The following is a 17,516-nucleotide window of genomic DNA, read 5'->3' on the forward strand; positions in this document are numbered from 1 at the left end:
ATTACAAATTTACAATTGAGCTTGATAGTGTCTGGACCTGATCAAGGTTGGCTTCAAACTAATTTCAAGAAAGAAATTTGAGATCAAGTTTGGTCAATTTACTATTTGATCTATCATACTTTTTAACTAAGTTGAGCATGAGCCTATTTTAATTAGCTTGATGATCTTCATTTGAATTGAACTTGTGTGAAACATGTACAATGTTTGATTCAAATTTATTCAAGCTAAGTGCATGTTTGGTTGCAAGAGAGAGAAAAACCAATTAGTTTTACGAGAAGAATTTTTGAAATATAATATTTATTTTAAATGTTATTATTTTTTAAATAAATAACCTTTCGAAACGGATTTATTGAAATCAAATAAAACCTAAGTTCAAGTTTTAGTTAAGAATGATTGAGGCTTGACTTTAATTAAGTTTAACCTAATTTTATCAATTTAGAAAATCCATTAGCGAAAGCCTTACTTATAAATCCTAAATTCATACTTTCCTTGGTCTTTTGGCTAAGATGAAGTGTAGTATCTCTTCTTATCAATTGAATATCTAATGAATGGGTCATTGACCGCCAAGATATTAAAATATTAAATCATAAATAAAAATAAATTAAATATAAAAGCAGATATATTATCCCTTCACGAATATACTTTGCTTAAAAATGATAGCTTTAAAATAGGAAAATATCTATATTGTATGCATGAATAGCATTTTTCTAAAAAAATTGTAATCATAACTATTTTGGAAACATTGACTTGAAGTTGTGTGTAAAATTTCCTAATGGATAGTAAGAATTTTGATTTTTTGAAATTCCCTTTTCTAGATTGATACCAATTCAGTTAGTTGATATTTGAAGTAATAAAAAGGATATGAGTGAAATATGATACATATATAAGTAAAAAAGGAAGGTTCTCTCCATGAGAATAATCAAATAAAAAAAATTGAAAATGCTAACTAGGCAAATATAAGGGAGAAAACCTAATTACAAGACTAACTTATTTTATATGATCATGATCATACAAAATATAAATATGCATTGCAAGTGCCTATTTGCTAGAAACAATATACAAGACAAAGCCATCAATCAAAACCTTTATATAGTGCCACCATATGAAAATATGTAAAATATATATCATCAAAATTGAAATATCCATATAACATCACCAAAATAATAGTTGAATATACATATCTATATATATATATATATATATATATATATATATATATATATAGAGAGAGAGAGAGAGAGAGAGAGAGAGAGAGAGAGTTGTATATGTTAGCCTATAATTCATCAAAGAGAATTTGGTTCCAAATGCTTCCCTATGAAAACCAATGGTAGGTTTCTAAAATAAAAGTCGAAGCTATGAATAGAATTTCTGCATGTATTCCTGTGCGTAGGAAAAACTAATAAAATTGGCTTGAGAAAATTAATATTATTCTTATTCTATATCTAGAAAAAGAATAGTATAGATTGGTTGCATATATCAAGCTGATGGTCAGGTTATTATTCCATAACCATCATAAACAAGGGCTTTATCCATGTGCCTTTAATTAAGAGTGTAGGAGTACTTGTTTAAATTTCCCATTTTAACTTCCCCTTTATTGCCTTAATATCCATCTGCAGGTATGTAGAAGTAATTAAAGAGCAAAAAAGGTAATGGAATTCGGTAGTATTTAATTACACTTTTTTTTCAATATACATACACTGGGTAGTTCAAATCCTGCGGTCAACAAAGACAATAGCCTATACAAGTCAGCAAAAAGAGAAAACTAAATATGTAAGCATAAAAAAACAAGCAGCAAACTCTAAATATATACTGGGTCGATCCTTTTACAATGTCAAGACTCTGAATCAAGTTGTGAGGAGCCATGCGGGCGTGTTTAGTCCCACATCGGTTATTCACAGGGTAGATCTTGGATAATTACACAGGATCAAGGAACCCAAATAATAATTTCCGGCTAGCCATTTTGAGTGGGATCCTGGGTTGTTATAAATGATATTAGAGCAGACCTAGCCCATAATCAATGTGGACTAGGGGATACTGCAGCATAGATCCATTAGAGCTGACCATAAGCTGGTCGTGGTGTTTGTTATTAGATTTGAATGAATTTGAACCCTTAGCCTGACGAGGACGTCAGAGCTTGAACAGAAAGAGTATGTGAGGACCCGTGCAAACGTGTGTTTAGTCACATATCGGTTATTCGCTGGGTCGATCTTTGGCACTTATATAGGATCAAGAAACCCAAATAATAACTTCTGGCTAGCCATTTTGGGTGAGATCCTGGGTTGTTACACAAGTCATTAAAACTCTTAGCGGAAGGAGGCTAATTGATGTCACCAATGCAGAGGTTGCAAAGTTGATGCCTCTTATTGCACTGGATAAGACTGTCTATAGTTTTCTGATTGTTGGGTTCTGTAAAGCTAGGAGGGACTTGATGGAGCCTTCCAAAGCTTTGGAGCAAGTTGGTCTACGAAGGGCTTGAGCTGGATGTGGAATCATACGAGGAGAAATTCAAGAATAACCGGTTCAAGGATGCCATGAGGATTTTCAAGTCAGTGAGGGACCAGAGGTTTGGGGAACTTAGGCTGCCTTTTAATAGGATAGTGAAAGGAAAGATTTTGAGCAGTTATATGTTGTTTGGTGAATTGGCGAAGCGAAGGGCTGGAGTGCAAGATAATGCCACACCTGAGGCTTTAGGGGATGTAGAGTTTTTCAAGGGGTTTAAGCTCCATACATAAAACTATACCATGGTCTGATTTAAGGGTCTGTTGAGGCTAAGGAAAGCAGGGGAGGGTCCTATTATTTCTCCTCTCTTTGGTGGGTTGGTGAAGTTTGGAAGGTTATTGGAGGCTGCCAAGTTTGTTGGAAGTATGATATGGTGTGGTGTGGAGATGCCAAGGTTTGATTATAAAAGTTCTTGCAGCAGTTCCTAGCAAGGAAGGTGGAGGTCGGAAATTGTTAGTGCTTTCTTTTTTTCGGTTACAGCGGCTGCTCATCCTATTCTAGTATTGGCACAGCCAGCAGAATCAAGAGTAACAATCTGACAAAACTGCGAAAGAAGGATATCATATTCCAGTAATCATCTTTTTCCTAATAAAAAAAGAGGTGAATTTCACTATGAAACAAAAGGAGGAGAAACTGTAGGAAGATAACAATCCAATTTTAATATATCTTGAACACTCATGGACCACAAAAAATTTAAAAATGATTACTTTGTAATATATTGTGAATAATTATGCATAGAAATATATGATGATACTACATATATTTACCAAATTCGGATTCAACATTATTTAGGTCTACACCCAAATTAAACTAGTATGCAAGGATTAACAACTTTTGAAGTTTCATATATTGGATATTGCATGAGCTTAAAAGCATTCCAATCAGCTTAGAGAATCTAAGGCTTACCAGTACCAAAACAAAATCTCAGACAGTCCTAGGAGTCCGCAGCCATTTAGATGAGAGAAGATCTCGCAATACAAAATTTAATCAAGTAGAAATGGTTAACAAGCATTCAAATCAACTTGAAGAATATAGGGCTTACCACTACCAAAAAAACTCAAGCAGTTCAAGGAGTCACAGTTTGCCATCGAAACCATCAACTAGATGAGCGTGGATCTCACCATACAAAATCTAATCAAGTAGACATGGCTAACACCTAATTCTCCCTCTAGAGGGTGGAAAAGACATCCTTTTTAATCCAGCAGGAAGTTTTAAGCCGCAGAGAGAGAATCCATTTTACGGAGACATTAATGAACAAAAATTGTGATTACCAATTCTTTCCTCTATTCTTGCCTCATCCACTGAAAACATCATCATTCTCGACTTGTTTAATTAATCATACTTGATTACCACAAAGCAGCAAGCAACCTCAAATTTTTAAGAATGACTAGCGGCCAAATCATCCAAGGAAATGAACCCATAGTTTACATAAAATAGAAAAGGTGCAGTACATGAACAAAAATATATATATATTTTTTGACTACAACATAAGTCTCCAAATATTCTAGACAATTTTTTTTATCCAACTCAGAATCTTCCAAATGATTGACCACATATAAGGCTATCCAATCTGCGACTCCATTAACTTCTCTGTAAATATGCTCAACTTGAAAAGCCACGCCGCATAGTCCGAATGCAGTAAAAACAAGTATTTAAAGACACAGTTTTCATCAATTCCTACCAAATAAGTTGAACCAAAATCACATTACCAAAAAGAATAATAAAAAAAGAATCACAAGAGCTAAACAAACTAGTGTGCTCACTTCATCACTCTCCAGAAGGCCCACAGTTACCATCCACCCCAATATCACCATTTCCATCACCAGCACCAGCAGCAGTCGCAGAAGCAGCAGAAGCAGCTTTTCCTTCTCCTTCAGCTTCGACGACGAATCCCCTCTCGACGGCGTAATCGACAAAGCTATAGAGAGGCAGCACTCGGTCGCCGTACTTGTCTCCGAACCTCTGTAGCGCCCTCTTGGCCTTCGCCCGGAGCTCCTCCAGCATCTCCATGGCCCTGTCCATCCCGAGCGCCACCACGACGCTGGCGTTGCTCCGCATCTTCCCGTTCGACCCGGCCTCCTCCATCAGTATGTCGTCCACCAGCTCGTACAGCACACCCACCGCCCTCCCGTACCTCCTCAGCCCCTCCGTCTCCTCCTCGCCGGCGCCGCCCAGAATCCCGCCGCACGCCGCCGAGCACTCGGCCATCTCCCCGAACTTTTTCTCGAGCACGGCGACGACATTCGCCTCCCCGGCAGCGGCGGCGCCGGTGATGTCGAGGAACTGGCCGGCGGCCATGCCGGTGGAGCCGACGGCGCGGGCGATCTCCGCGAGGGCGCGGAGGAGGGTGGCGGGGGGGACGAGGTCCTGCGGGGTGCGGGCGACGACGTGGCTGTAGGCGAGGGGGAAGAGGGCGTCGCCGGCGAGGACGGCCATGTCGACGCCGAAGCGGGCGTGGGTGGAGGGCCGGCCGCGGCGGAGCGGGGCGGCGTCGAAGCAGGGGAGGTCGTCGTGGACGAGGGAGGCGGCGTGGACCATCTCGAGGGCGCAGGCGGTGGGGAAGGCCGCGGAGCGGTCGCCGCCGACGAGCTCGCAGGCGGCGATGCACATGATGGGAGGGGCGCGCTTGCCGCCGCCGGCGAGGACGGAGTAGCGCATCGCCTCGAATATCCGCTCCGGGAAGCGGACGGGGAGGGCAGCCTCGAGCTGGGACTCGATCTGGGGAATCAGGGACGTCCAGTAGCCGCGGAGGTCGAAGGAGGCGGCGGGGGGGGAGGTGGAGGAGCAGCGGAGGAGGGGGAGGGAGAAATGGCGGAATTTGGGGGTTAGCGGACGTGCTGGGAGCATCTTAGGAAGGGAAGATTTCGGGGAGAAGAAGAGGGCTGAGAAGGCCATGGATTGAGGACGGATGAGACTAATTAAGCCCCCTTTTTTCCCGCTTTCTTCTGAATTTTTTTGATCTCTGATCTCTTTGCTTGGATTCTACTCGAACGTGGATGATAGGGGATGGTGGAGGTAGAACAAATGGATAGATAAACTTATCCCTTTTTTTAAAAAAAAATAAAAGTTCTTATTTTCTTTTATATATTTAAAGAAAATTATTTGTTCTTATGTTGATGAGTGATGGCCTTTGTGACACGAAATCTCACAATCGCCTTACATCCCAATTGAAAAGATGCGAGTTATCCAAAGTTGACGACCATGGCGAGTTATCTTGGATTCGGCCACTTTTTCACAATGTCATCCTTAGATCATACTTTGCTACCAAGAGTATTTGAACATCATGGCCATATTTGATCTCTAAGAACTTGAGCTACAAATAAGCATAGATCTTCCATTCTAGTTTATAACACCTATTATCTTTTTCTTTTTTTTCCTTTTGCTAGGACAAGCGATTCATATCTAACGGGTACAAATACACCTAATAAAATGAAAAAATAGAATATCTTGGAGTATCCGAGCTAGCTCCTCATCCTCAGCCCGCACGATATTACTTGTATGGCTGGCCACATAGGTGACCATCCAATCCGCTGCTAGCTTCACGAAAGTATGCTTGGCCTGAAAGACCACTCCATCCCTCGTCATAGCCCAGATGTCACAAAGCAGAGGGTGGCCATCATCCGTACCCCTCAAACCCCTCTGGATCAAGCTGATAACCATGGCTGAGTCACTCTTCATGATGATTGAGTAAGCTCACAAAACTAGTCGGGCATGTCGAAGGGCTGCCCACACGACACGTATTCTTATATTTGCTAGTTAATTTGAACAACAAAAGGTACTTCCTTGGATACGAGATTGTCAACAAAAAATATAAAATTGTGTCAAAAAGAGACTTCCATATGCCTTTTCTTAGTTAAGCATATGGAAAATAAATAAATAATAGTAAAAAAAGATTTTGTATATTATATTTGCTATATACAAATTATATATTAAGATACACTAATCAATATTTATATAATATAATATTACATAATAAATAATAATTTAATACAATATTATGTTACTAATACTATTTTATAAATATTAATATTATATAATATTATATTAATATATTTATTGTATTGTCATAATAATTAATATCTTGTTATAGTTATTATGCTAATAACATATTATATGACAAATTATATATTATATATAAAATATCGTATATATCATATAATATTAGCATGACAGATTGCTTGATTTGATACATTAGCAATTTAGAGTTAGACTGCTAATGAAACCTTTCATTGTTGAAAGTCATGAAGACAGATAGCTAGACTACTAGATATTTTCTTTCCATTGTTGTCTATACTTATTTTAGTTGGAATGTGTTATATTACACAGCTAATGAAACTTTTTAGTATGGAATATCTTTTGTATGCTTTCTTGGCATAAATCATCTTAAGTAGATAATTGTACTTGATTCGACCATATTTGTAAATGTATAGAAAGCATAACTATTAGTGAAATTTTTCAGAACTTTTGGATGCAATGTTTGGATGGCAATCAAAAGAACTTTTTTATTGAATAATTTCTGTTTGGGAATCCTTTAAACATCCATTCTGCTTGTGGGTGCTTACTATATCATTAGTGTCTCATAGATACAAGCATAAGGTTACTATGTCCAGTTCTTGTGATCTTGTTATCAGGTTACTGAATCATGCATGCTTACTGGATTGAACTAACCAGATTAGCTTCATGTCACAATCTGAACTATAAACAGACTTGATTCCATGTACACATAGATATCCTGCAAATTTAACAAGCTGTCCTACTATATAACACCTAGACTGAAAATTTTGTTTCTATGAGGCCCAAGGACTTTAAAGGTCAGAAACACCATATCAGCAAGGGCTTGATATTTTACAATGCCAACAAGTGAAACTGTCAATAGATAGTATATACTTTCAACAAAAGATTGCCATCTCAAGTATACACCTGGACTTCTTTGATGTTCTTACTGTAAAATGGAAGTACAAACATTCATTTGATTTTCTGATGCGCAAATCTGTGAGCTATGCACTATTTTTACTGTATGTGTATCCCTCTCTGAAGCCTAACCAAGTGTGCTAACTTTTTGCTTAGAACTGGACAACATTTTACCCCCAAGAGGGAGCAAATCAACCTTCAGAATTCACTTGGGATGGCTTATCCCAAGTGAATTTTGCACTCACTGCCTCTGTTTGTGCTACCTTCAACCTCTCCTTGTATTCCTGTTTCTCTCTCCTATATCTTTCCTTATCCCTCCTTCCATGCTCATCATACACCTGCTCAACAGAACAAACAAGCTAGTAAATATCTCTTGTACTTCTAAGAGTTGCATGATATAACTGTCATTGAATCGAAAGCACGCATTTACATAATCTATTGGAAAGATGCTGACCTTTCTCTCCTCTTCAGTGAGCTGATTCCAGGCCTCTCCAATCATTTTGCTGAAATCTCGTTCCCTATTAGGGTGGAGAACTTTCAGTTTAGCATGCTTCTCAGCGAAGAAAAAATTGTAGGCGCTTCTGTTAGGCTTCGGATGGTCTGGGTCACGGTTTCTGCGCCTCCTCTTCCTGCGCCTTGATTGGGTTTGGGGGGCATATGGGACAATAGCATTGCTTTGAATCGCTATGGAGGAAGAGGCTGAAGGCTGAGGGGCATGATATAGTATTCCATGGAGGGCCTGCGAACCAGTGTTCACCGTAACAAAGTAACCATGCTCGAACTTTCCAATGATCCTTCCTGTAACTGGAAGATTATATTTCCCTGGAAGAATTAATGTTTCACTCAGTATCGATATACATGACTCGGAGCAATAGTACATGCAAACAACCATGTACTCTGTGAGGATTTTTAAAATAATTATGCCGCATCTGCTTCACAAGAGAATGCCACTGAGCAATCTTTTCTGAGCAGCAGTCTCCAAAGACATTGTCTTCTATTAGTTAAAGGGGATAATGCACTGGATGCAACAAGAGAAATGAAAAGGGCACTTCTTAAGAAACCAAAATATGTAATGCATAACATATCCTTGGTAAGAAGAACTAACTTGCTCTTGATGTGTTCTTGAATAAACCAGTTTATGTTAGTTTAGAGTTCGAACATAATTTTGGTGCAAATGGTTCATAATTATTATTCTCATGTAAAATAAAAAAAATATAGAGAACATTTTCACTCTTAGGTCTTTAAGAAGTATCATGTGAAATATTGTCTAGAATATTTCTTTTTTACTTTACTAAACATGGTACTTGCAAGGTAAAACGATCATTTACCAAGTATTGTAAATTAAGATTTGCTTTTATTTGATGGACTAATAAACTTGCGAAAAACCTTCACATGATGGTTACTTGTTTGCCATTTGTCATGCAAACATTATAGTAAACAATTTATGCCACCTTCATTTTCTTTTCCACAAATCATCCATAATGCATATTGTGTGCTTTAGTTCTCTTTGGCCTAGTAGCATTAATTCAAGTGGCTATTGTTAGGTTCATGCAAGAAATACTCTTATACCAGGCTGTTAATGATCCAGTAGATTAACTTCAATAACAAACAATTCATGTACATCAAAAATAATAAACAATTCATGATGTGTTTAAGTAGTCAAGCAGGCAACAGTACTTATGTTTGTGGGTTCTCTGACATGCATCAACAAATGAATTAAGGTTGAAATTCAACCCAAGTAATAGCCTAAGCCAAGGGTAACATGGTAGACCTTTGGACAGCTTCATCCAACCTATGGGGGGAGGGAGGGATGGAAGAGCAAGAGCAAACTCACCTGCGGCCGGCCTACCTTGCTCATGAGCGGAAGCAAGAGGGATGGAAGCAAATGCTGCAAGCCCATTGCCATTAGCTGTGGAAGAAAAGGAGTACAAGTAACTTAAAACTATTTTTAGAAAAATTCTACTAGAACAAACCTGAGAGTGGACTACTGATAGATAGATAGATAGAGAGAGAGAGGGAAATGAGAGTGTGTAAAGTTTACCTATTGTTTGCTGGCTTCCCATAGGAGGCAGGAGATGAGAGACAAAGCTGGAGGCTGCAGACCAAACAAAATACAAAAGAGAAAAAAAAATGTTAAAGGCTATCTTTTCTTCATTATTAGTTTTCCAAGCGTAGAAATAAGATGCATTAGTAAATCGAACCATTTTAATATAAGATTGGGTAGAATGGAGCACCTTTGCATTGGCTCTGCCGACCTTAATTTTTACTTATTTTTTTACTTTATCCACTAGAAAGCATGTAAGCTATTCATTCATCTTGGGAAGAATATATCTGAGTGACATCGGAGTAACTACAATTTCCAAACTGAAATGGTTGCAAGTCCAAATTGAGGTGCATCCAAACTTTAGGGCTCAGTCATTGACCTAAGCAAAATATACTTAATCAAACGGTTTCTGAAGAATAATTTAGGTTCTTGCTTATTAGGAGGAAGATGAGATTAGTAATAATTAATCACCACTGGCAAGGCTCTCCAACAATCAGTGATATGTCAATGTGGTATTCCAAAGGGCTTGATCAGATTAATCTAGAACTGACACTCCATTAATACTGCACAGCATTGTCTAGAAGGATAATCCAAGCCTCTTACATGATGGCTAGCTAGGAGCTAATGGGTTGGCCATCACAGAAAAGAAGACAACCTAAGTCCGAGCACTTATAGGTGGCATTTGGTGTAAAGCAATTACCCTAAGATCAAGGTAATGTGGGTGGAGGTGATGAGATTGCCGGGCCCAATGATCCTACGTGGCAGTGATCCTAAATCGCCCCTACTCTTAAAATCACTGCCCAACTTACTAACGTTAAGCTCGTCGTTGAGGATAGGTTTCCAAGATCACCTCGGGGCAGTGATTGTTGCGCTGAGCTAATGGGTTGGCCATCACAGAAAAGAAGACAACCTAAGTCAGAGCACTTATAGGTGGCATTTGGTATAAGGTGATTACTCTAAGATCAAGGTGATGTGGGTAGAGGCGATGAGATCACCGGGCTGAATGATCCTACAAGGCAGTGATCCTAAATCACCCCTACTCTTAAAATCACTGCCCAACTTAGTAATGCTATAGGTTTCCAAGATCACCTCAAGGCGGTGATGTTGTGCTAAATACAACGATATGTGATCAAAACTCAGACAGTGTTATGTGATTGAAACAGAAAAAAATAATAATATTATCATACCAAGGAAAATAGGACAACTACCCTTTTTTAGTATTTTGTCTTTCAACTCATAGTCTATACGCAAATGGTGATTACCATCTAAATGTTATAAGAACTACACCCATGCCCTCTTACATGAACCCAAGCAGAGGTTGTCTGCACTTGGACACTCTCTATTTATATTTAAAAAAGAAACAAAGAATGTAATCCAACAAACTATAAGAAGATATATAAAAGAATCACCATTTGATTGGGAACCTGAGAGTGTTCTCTTCCTTCTGGCCGGGTCCAAAACAGATTCATTTTGATCAAGCTTTCTATTGAGAGTCTTTGTTTGTAAACAATCTACATCCAAATAACATTTAAATATGTAAATTTGCATGCTTACTTCTAAAGCTATGAATTAAAAAATAGAAGTTTAAAAGACTAGATAAATGAGCACCCATGAGGCCACCTGATGGAGATATGAGAGGGCCTTGAGCTCCAAAGAAATACACCTGCTCGTACTGATGTAGAAGACTTAAATAATACTTTCTAAGTACAAAAGATGCACTTGTGGTGGTGCGAGGAAAGTTGAACGCAGATATCACCTCCCTCCACTTTTTTTCCACAATTACCTGCTTAATGTTTATTAGTCAACATTAATACTATAGTAGGTTAGGTGATGTTACAAAGATTAATAAAAGGAAGGATCAAAGATTAGTGTCATATTTAATATATAAACAGAATAGACAGAGATTGGGGAACAGGAAGACCACCTTTTCAATACCCCCCTTCTGAGTGACTAGAATATAGAGGAGATGTAAGTCAAGATCCTTGCCTCCTATCACAGGTACCCTTGGCATTACAAAAATAGATAGGTAAATAAAAACTGAAAACTGATTAAGGTAAATGTAAAAATTTGATTGTGTTTGGTTTATTTACTGTTCCTTGTAGATAAACTAAAGATAGCTAAAGAAACAAACTAAAGCAAAGCAATGGCAGAAAAACAAATAACATGCATACATGAACTTTGTACCCATGGCAGCATGGAACTGCCGGAGGCTGTCCATGAAAACAGAACGGTCCCTTACAACCTCCTGATGGGAAACCAATGGAGCAGGATAAAGCTTATCCTGCCTCTTTTCAACCATAGCTCTATTTTCTTTCATTTCTTCATCCTCTTCCTCTGCTATCTTTTTCCCTTTATCCAACTCCTCTCCTTTCTGACCGTTTTCCTCCAGTTCTCCCAACATGGAACTATGTACCAACAATGGAGAGATGGAAGACAAGGTTGAGAGGCAAGTGCAGGATGAATGGATGAGATGGGCAATATATGACCGTGAAAAAATGAGGCCAAATGGGAGAAGAACAAATGGCAGGATTGATGATGTATTTATGGCGGTAACCGAGGCCAACCAGACCACTAAACAAAGCTAACCATGGAGGAAGAAAAGCAGGAGTTAACAAGGTGTTGAAGAATGGGCCTCAGCCTAGGCGAAGACCCTCTCCTGATTAGGCTAACAAAAAGCTGGCAGACGCATGGCTCTGGGAACGGCTCTTTTTTTATCTTTTTCTCCTGCATATTGCCAGAATCTGCATTGGAAACATTTAGGTACATACAAATATATAAGACCTTTTGTTGGTAAACCAATGAACTTATAAATAGGACCTATGTTAATTATAAGAGCTGGTGGTGATTATTAATTCCTCCTGCCATGCCATGGGTTACTATTTCTCCTACTCCTTTGCTCCCCGTATCCCTCTTTCTTCATATTTACTTAATTTATATATCTATATATCTTTGTGCATGCGCACCTCTATGTTTTCTAGCTTTGATCTTTTCTCTGGCCTTGAGCTTTAATGCATCATATATCATTTCAAAAAGGCAGCGTCAGCCATCCCAGATGCGGCGTTTGCAGCGAGGATGGATGGAGGGGAGCCGATCCGTACCTTGGAACAGCGTATCCCATCCGTACTTGCATGGATTAATACGAATCCTGGCATATCTTTTCACCAACTTTACAGTTTACTCTGCCCATCTTTGTATTTGCCATGTCAATCAATAAAGTAAACTTGCATACTAGTAACTATGATGATATATTAAATGCCCGCTCTCAGCCTTACCACAGTTAAAGGGGAGGAGTGCGTGTCAGTCCAAAGTCCAAAAGACAAGGTCTCAAAAACGACATTTTTTATATATATATTATAACGCCTCCTCAACAAAATCATTATCAGCTTATATGATGGTTACAATAGCCATTAATTGCTCATTAAATAATAATAGTTATAAAAGCTATTATTTTATTGTAATAAGAGAGAGGGAATAAAAAGAGTCTAGTCTCTCCTGAGACAGTTGGGTCATGCTAGAGCCTTACTATTAGGCATGCTAATGACCTCTTCAATGCATAAACAATGTGGGACTTAATATATGCTCGTAGAAGTTTTAATATATTCCTCTATTAGACCCCGTATCCTTTTTAAGAAAGGATCCAATCACAATCATAAATATCATGATCAGTACATATATAGTTAGCGCTAATAACCATACTATACTGTCTAATTGTAAATTAGGTCATATGTAATACCATTTGTAACAACATACTAAAAGTTAATAGATGGGATCATGGTCACGCTTAAATACTCAAGGGCGCCCTCATGCGTAGCCAAGAAAAGATGGACCAAACAACCAAGCATTTTTCTCCCTCCAAGCTTCTCTCTACGACACTTGAAAAGAGAGTTAACTAACAATGTTGCCATGTTGACTTGAACAGTTATTAGAAGTTAATGTAAAAGAGGCTTGTGTCTCAAAGAACCTTAAGGCTCATGCCTTGCTCATTCAAGCTAAATCACCTTGCACATAGTAAAAAGCAAGAGGGTGCCGAAATACAGAATCAGTTTCCAAAACTTTTGGAGCATTGACCATTTGATATTCAAATATTTGTTATCAAGGAATAAAATCTTAAGTATAATTAAGTTGAGAATTTTCCCAAGTAATATTGCTAAAGATTTGGACCAATCATGTTAATTTCTTCACACAATAGGGTAGTCTAGCATGAGTGCCTAGTCACAAAAAAAAAAAAACTTTTGTAGGTGGATGTTAATTATGTTTAGCATTTGAAATGATCATTGTAATAGACCAAAGAAATGGACACATAGCAATGGCTATGACATGCATAAATCTATGTACGCTATAAAATAAAGGAAAAATGCTTCAAGGTACCCGTTATACACATAAGAAAAGTTTTTCAGGCGCACAATTGCTAATTTGATAGCCCATAATAAATCAACCCTCTATTTTTGGCAATAAATCCATGAGTTGCACTAATCATCTCACACCCGATGGCAAGAGAATTGTTTGTGCATGCATAACATAAGCCACATAGTGTTACTCTAAAATAAAAGAGGCGCCTCAAAACCTATTTTTGGGTTCATTTTTCCTAACTGTATACAGAAATTGGAACATTTGCCAAATTCTCAATTCCTATGATACCCTCAATTAATTTTGTATTAGTTAGTTTCTCCATTATAAGCCTTGCCACACTCTTTCTGATCCTAATTTCTCTCTCAACCCTATTTAAATTCTGATACTAAAAGTTATTCAGCTTTATAGGTTCAACAGTCCATAACCCTTCACTCATAATAACTTTTTTTCTAAATATTTATAGTCCTATAAATTTTAAACTTTTAAAATTTAGAATTTGGTTAAGTAGACTTAATCTAAGATATTTAGCGGCCACATGCTTCATGTGCATTCTAGCCATTTTCTTAAGGAAGACAATTGCTATAAATCATGGTGCAATGCCAATGTTGCTTTTATAGCAACTAATGTATAGATCAAGGCATGTTATCCACTAAACAAAAATTATCCATCTTTTTTTTCTTTTTGGCTACGACGAAGCGGGGCCTTGGTTTGCATATATAGATTGAGATATATGAGAGGGTTCTTCTGGGTAAGAAAGATAATCAGATCAAGCACATAGATAGAAGAAGACCAGCATTAGAAGCAATCCAATCAGTAGCAAGAATCTTCGATGGTAGCCCAGTGGTCAAGCAAGCACACAGCAATAGAGAAATCATTTTCTGACCGAGTATCTTCTTATAGGTTGGGGTTCAAGTATTCAATAGATATAATTCCTAAAGAAACTCTGAGGCCAAGTAAAATTGCTTATGATGATGAGATGAAGAAGTCGAGGAGTTGATCCTCTAGACATCAGGCCAAGTCCTATTACACATCAATTGCAGATTAATGGAGGCTCTACCTTGAAAAACTTAGGGTATGGCTAGAGTGATGATGGAGCACACCAATTGTCTCACCAGCAAAACCTCAGCCCATACCAATCAGATTAATTAGGCTTCACAGCTCCCAAAATTTTAAGGGGTAGGTGTCTTTTAGAATCTAGGATACCCCCCAGGAATAGGTCTAGGTAAGCCAAGGCAGGGGATTTGGCACCCAATTCCAAAACCTGAGCCTATGGACAGTGCACTGTCACTTTGTTAGGTTACTTTTCTCAGTCCAACACAAACCAAGAATGCACTAGGGTATCCTAGACTAATAGGTCACTGCTCAAATGGACATTGCAATATCACTTTGTAAAGGCACCATTAAACTTAGAAGAAAGAATCCAAAAGAAATAAACACTAATAAAACAAATAAAAAAAATAAATCATGCTTAATTTCACTATTTTAGGTTACTTAATTAGAGCCTCTATTTGATTGGAGCACCGCTAGAATGATGACGATCTTGAAGCATATGCATTGGTTGATAACACTGTGAGCTAAAGAAGATACCAGTAAGTAATTTTTCAAATTATTAGTGTTTGGTTAGTTCTCAATAGGATTGGATTTTGTGTGATCCATATTAAAGGTGGCAATACTTAACCGTTGAACCTATTTAACGTGATTCAACCCATTGTATGTTGGGTTAAGTTAAATATTTAATAAATTAGTTAGGTTCAAGTTTAGATTATTTATCCGTTTAATAAATAAGTCGAGTTCAGGTTAATAAATTTTTGATTTATCTTGCATCCGATCTGATCCGTATTTGATTTGACCTAATCCGATCGACACCTCTTATCTATATACCTTTAAATTAATAATCACCGGTGGATCTAACCTAATTTCATCTGGATAGGGTCACTTTTGAGTTGTTCATAAATTGACTAGTGTTTATATATGTCCATTGAATGAGTTTAGACTCTTGCACGGAGGACCATATAATAAGCCACTCGTGTGGACTTCAGCATGACTCACGTGTGGATATAGATTTCAACAATAATGTTATTTTGTTATAATAAATAGTCATTATTTGTGTCATTCTATTGGATTTCGAATTATTGTGTATAGCACAGTTATTGCTTGTTTTTGTTAATGTCTATGATGAAAACATTGAAAAGTGAGAGTAGTTCGTACTTTAGGTTCGGATTGTACCTTAACTTTTTTGCAATGCCTTGGATCGCATCATGCACAAATTTCAAAGCATGCTAATTTTTTTAATCTATCTGCACATATCTTAAAGTAGGTATTGAGCGATCCAACGGAAGTTGTGAAAATAACCATTCTTTTGTCCGACAGATACAGCCCGAACCCGCTGTCCGAAAGAAGGATTCACCTTCCTTCGCGTGAATCACCGTTGGATCTCGCAATGGTCACTTCGAGAGCCGTACAAGCCGATGGATGAGAGGAGACGGGGTGCTTTGCGAGCTGTGCGGGGCGAGATCCAACGGTCGAATGACAAAAGAACATAAATCTATCTTTCCTCGCCGAGCTGCTGAAGCGGTTCGTGTATTGAGTTGCTGAGAGGAGGTTGGTGAAATCAGAGAGCAAGCAGCTAGCGGGAGCTCGTTGGTCTCATCGATGGCGAGCATCTCGGCCGCCCTCGCCATCTCGCAACCTCCAATCCTCTCTGTTGCTGGAAATTGGACCCGGGGGCGGTCGTCGGTTGAGGAGGGGGAGCGGTCGGTGGACACAGGAGAGTGGCGGTCCGTCAGCGGGCGGCATCCTCCGTCGGGGTGCCTACAGAAAAGCCGGTGGCCGGGTTTTTCGGCGCCGGCCCTCCGATGCTTAAGTCAGAGGGGGCAAACTGTGTTTAAAGGAGAAAAAAGAGCAGTATCTTTAGAGTTTTCTGTATCCAACCCCCCCTTTGAGAAGCAAGGGTTTCCTTTTATAGGGGGGTCGGTTTACCTGTGATGTGATTGGGCGAAACCGTCGTACGGCTCGACATGTTGCTTGGACTGGCACACGATCGGGTGAATCATTGCATTGATGTCGGAGGTGAGGCCGTCGTACGACCCGAGCCGGCACGCGATCGGGTGAATCATCGCATTGATGTCGGAGGTGAGGCCGGGGTCAGAGACTTATCACGGCTGACAGGACTCTGCTGAGCTGATTTGTCGTGGAGAGCCGAGGATCCATAGATAATGGGAGCCATGCGCATTAATTATTGAGTAAGCCGGAGGTGCGCATTAATTGTTGAGTAGGCCGGAGATTCGCATTAATTGTTGAGTGAACCGGGGGTTTGCAGAAATCATGCGTAATAAATGCTGGGGCAGTGGCAGGATATGGCCCTCGGCCGGACCTCGAAAGGGTACGGCCGTGGTAGGTGGTCGACAAGGACAGACCTCCGAGGTCGGAAATTCTCCAGGTCGGAGGTTTCGAGGTCGGATGTTCCGAGGTCGGGCGCCGACCTCGGTCGTCCAAGGTCGGCAGCTATGCGGCCTTCTAGAGGCGGGGTTACTATATTGCTGGGGGAAAACCGTATTCCCCCAACACTACCCCCCGACTTCCGAGTTCGAGCAGCTTGCAAGCTCGGACGCGGGAAGTAAAAGTTGTTATTGTGGTTATTGAGGCCGAAGGGGATCACGTCCGCACCCTTACGCGCCTTGAAGCTTTTATAACGGAGTCTGCGCCCTTTGGC

General features: G+C 39.3%; 3 protein-coding genes and 1 pseudogene across 3 annotated transcripts; 2 read left to right on the forward strand and 2 right to left on the reverse strand.

The window, feature by feature from the left end:
- The first annotated feature begins 480 nt into the window (after positions 1-480).
- Positions 481-589, forward strand: LOC120110945 (U2 spliceosomal RNA; annotated as a pseudogene).
- An 895-nt stretch (positions 590-1,484) lies between these two features.
- LOC149753248 (putative pentatricopeptide repeat-containing protein At1g26500) lies at positions 1,485-3,065 on the forward strand. Its single transcript, XM_089923762.1, has 4 exons — positions 1,485-1,492; positions 1,617-1,646; positions 2,435-2,729; positions 2,763-3,065. Exons 1-4 carry the CDS (start codon positions 1,485-1,487, stop codon positions 2,925-2,927), a joined length of 498 nt encoding a protein of 165 aa, XP_089779888.1. The 3' UTR covers positions 2,928-3,065.
- An 836-nt stretch (positions 3,066-3,901) lies between these two features.
- On the reverse strand, positions 3,902-5,539 carry GGR (geranylgeranyl reductase). The gene is made up of 2 exons (XM_008814835.6): positions 4,263-5,539; positions 3,902-4,176 (listed from the first exon to the last, which is right to left on the reverse strand). Exon 1 carries the CDS (start codon positions 5,392-5,394, stop codon positions 4,267-4,269), a length of 1,128 nt encoding a protein of 375 aa, XP_008813057.4. The 5' UTR covers positions 5,395-5,539; the 3' UTR covers positions 3,902-4,176; positions 4,263-4,266.
- A 1,785-nt stretch (positions 5,540-7,324) lies between these two features.
- On the reverse strand, positions 7,325-12,129 carry LOC103723801 (high mobility group B protein 9-like). Its single transcript, XM_088724192.1, has 8 exons — positions 11,626-12,129; positions 11,379-11,457; positions 11,075-11,237; positions 10,864-10,965; positions 9,452-9,505; positions 9,088-9,319; positions 7,865-8,339; positions 7,325-7,748 (listed from the first exon to the last, which is right to left on the reverse strand). The coding sequence occupies exons 1-8, from the start codon at positions 11,853-11,855 to the stop codon at positions 7,602-7,604; spliced, it is 1,482 nt and encodes a 493-aa protein (XP_088580318.1). The 5' UTR covers positions 11,856-12,129; the 3' UTR covers positions 7,325-7,601.
- Between the last annotated feature and the right edge of the window lie 5,387 nt (positions 12,130-17,516).

The sequence above is a fragment of the Phoenix dactylifera genome, chromosome 6 (genome assembly GCF_051530095.1).
Source record: "Phoenix dactylifera cultivar Ajwa chromosome 6, Ajwa_hap1_PhDact_Kaust_v1.1, whole genome shotgun sequence".
In the NCBI taxonomy this organism is placed as follows: domain Eukaryota; kingdom Viridiplantae; phylum Streptophyta; class Magnoliopsida; order Arecales; family Arecaceae; genus Phoenix; species Phoenix dactylifera.

What these genes read in the sequence shown, in the direction of transcription:
- LOC149753248 (XM_089923762.1), top strand. An exon ending in GTAATTAAAGAGCAAAAAAG is followed by an intron (nt 1,647 to 2,434) that starts GTAATGGAATTC and finishes GACTTGATGGAG; the next exon opens with CCTTCCAAAGCTTTGGAGCA. An exon ending in AGGGGTTTAAGCTCCATACA is followed by an intron (nt 2,730 to 2,762) that starts TAAAACTATACC and finishes TTTAAGGGTCTG; the next exon opens with TTGAGGCTAAGGAAAGCAGG.
- GGR (XM_008814835.6), bottom strand. Translation starts at nt 5,394, where the DNA reads ATGGCCTTCTCAGCCCTCTTCTTCTCCCCGAAATCTTCCCTTCCTAAG.
- LOC103723801 (XM_088724192.1), bottom strand. Translation starts at nt 11,855, where the DNA reads ATGTTGGGAGAACTGGAGGAAAACGGTCAGAAAGGAGAGGAGTTGGAT. An exon ending in CCCTCTCATATCTCCATCAG is followed by an intron (nt 10,966 to 11,074) that starts GTGGCCTCATGG and finishes ATTTGGATGTAG; the next exon opens with ATTGTTTACAAACAAAGACT. An exon ending in TCACTGAAGAGGAGAGAAAG is followed by an intron (nt 7,749 to 7,864) that starts GTCAGCATCTTT and finishes TCTGTTGAGCAG; the next exon opens with GTGTATGATGAGCATGGAAG.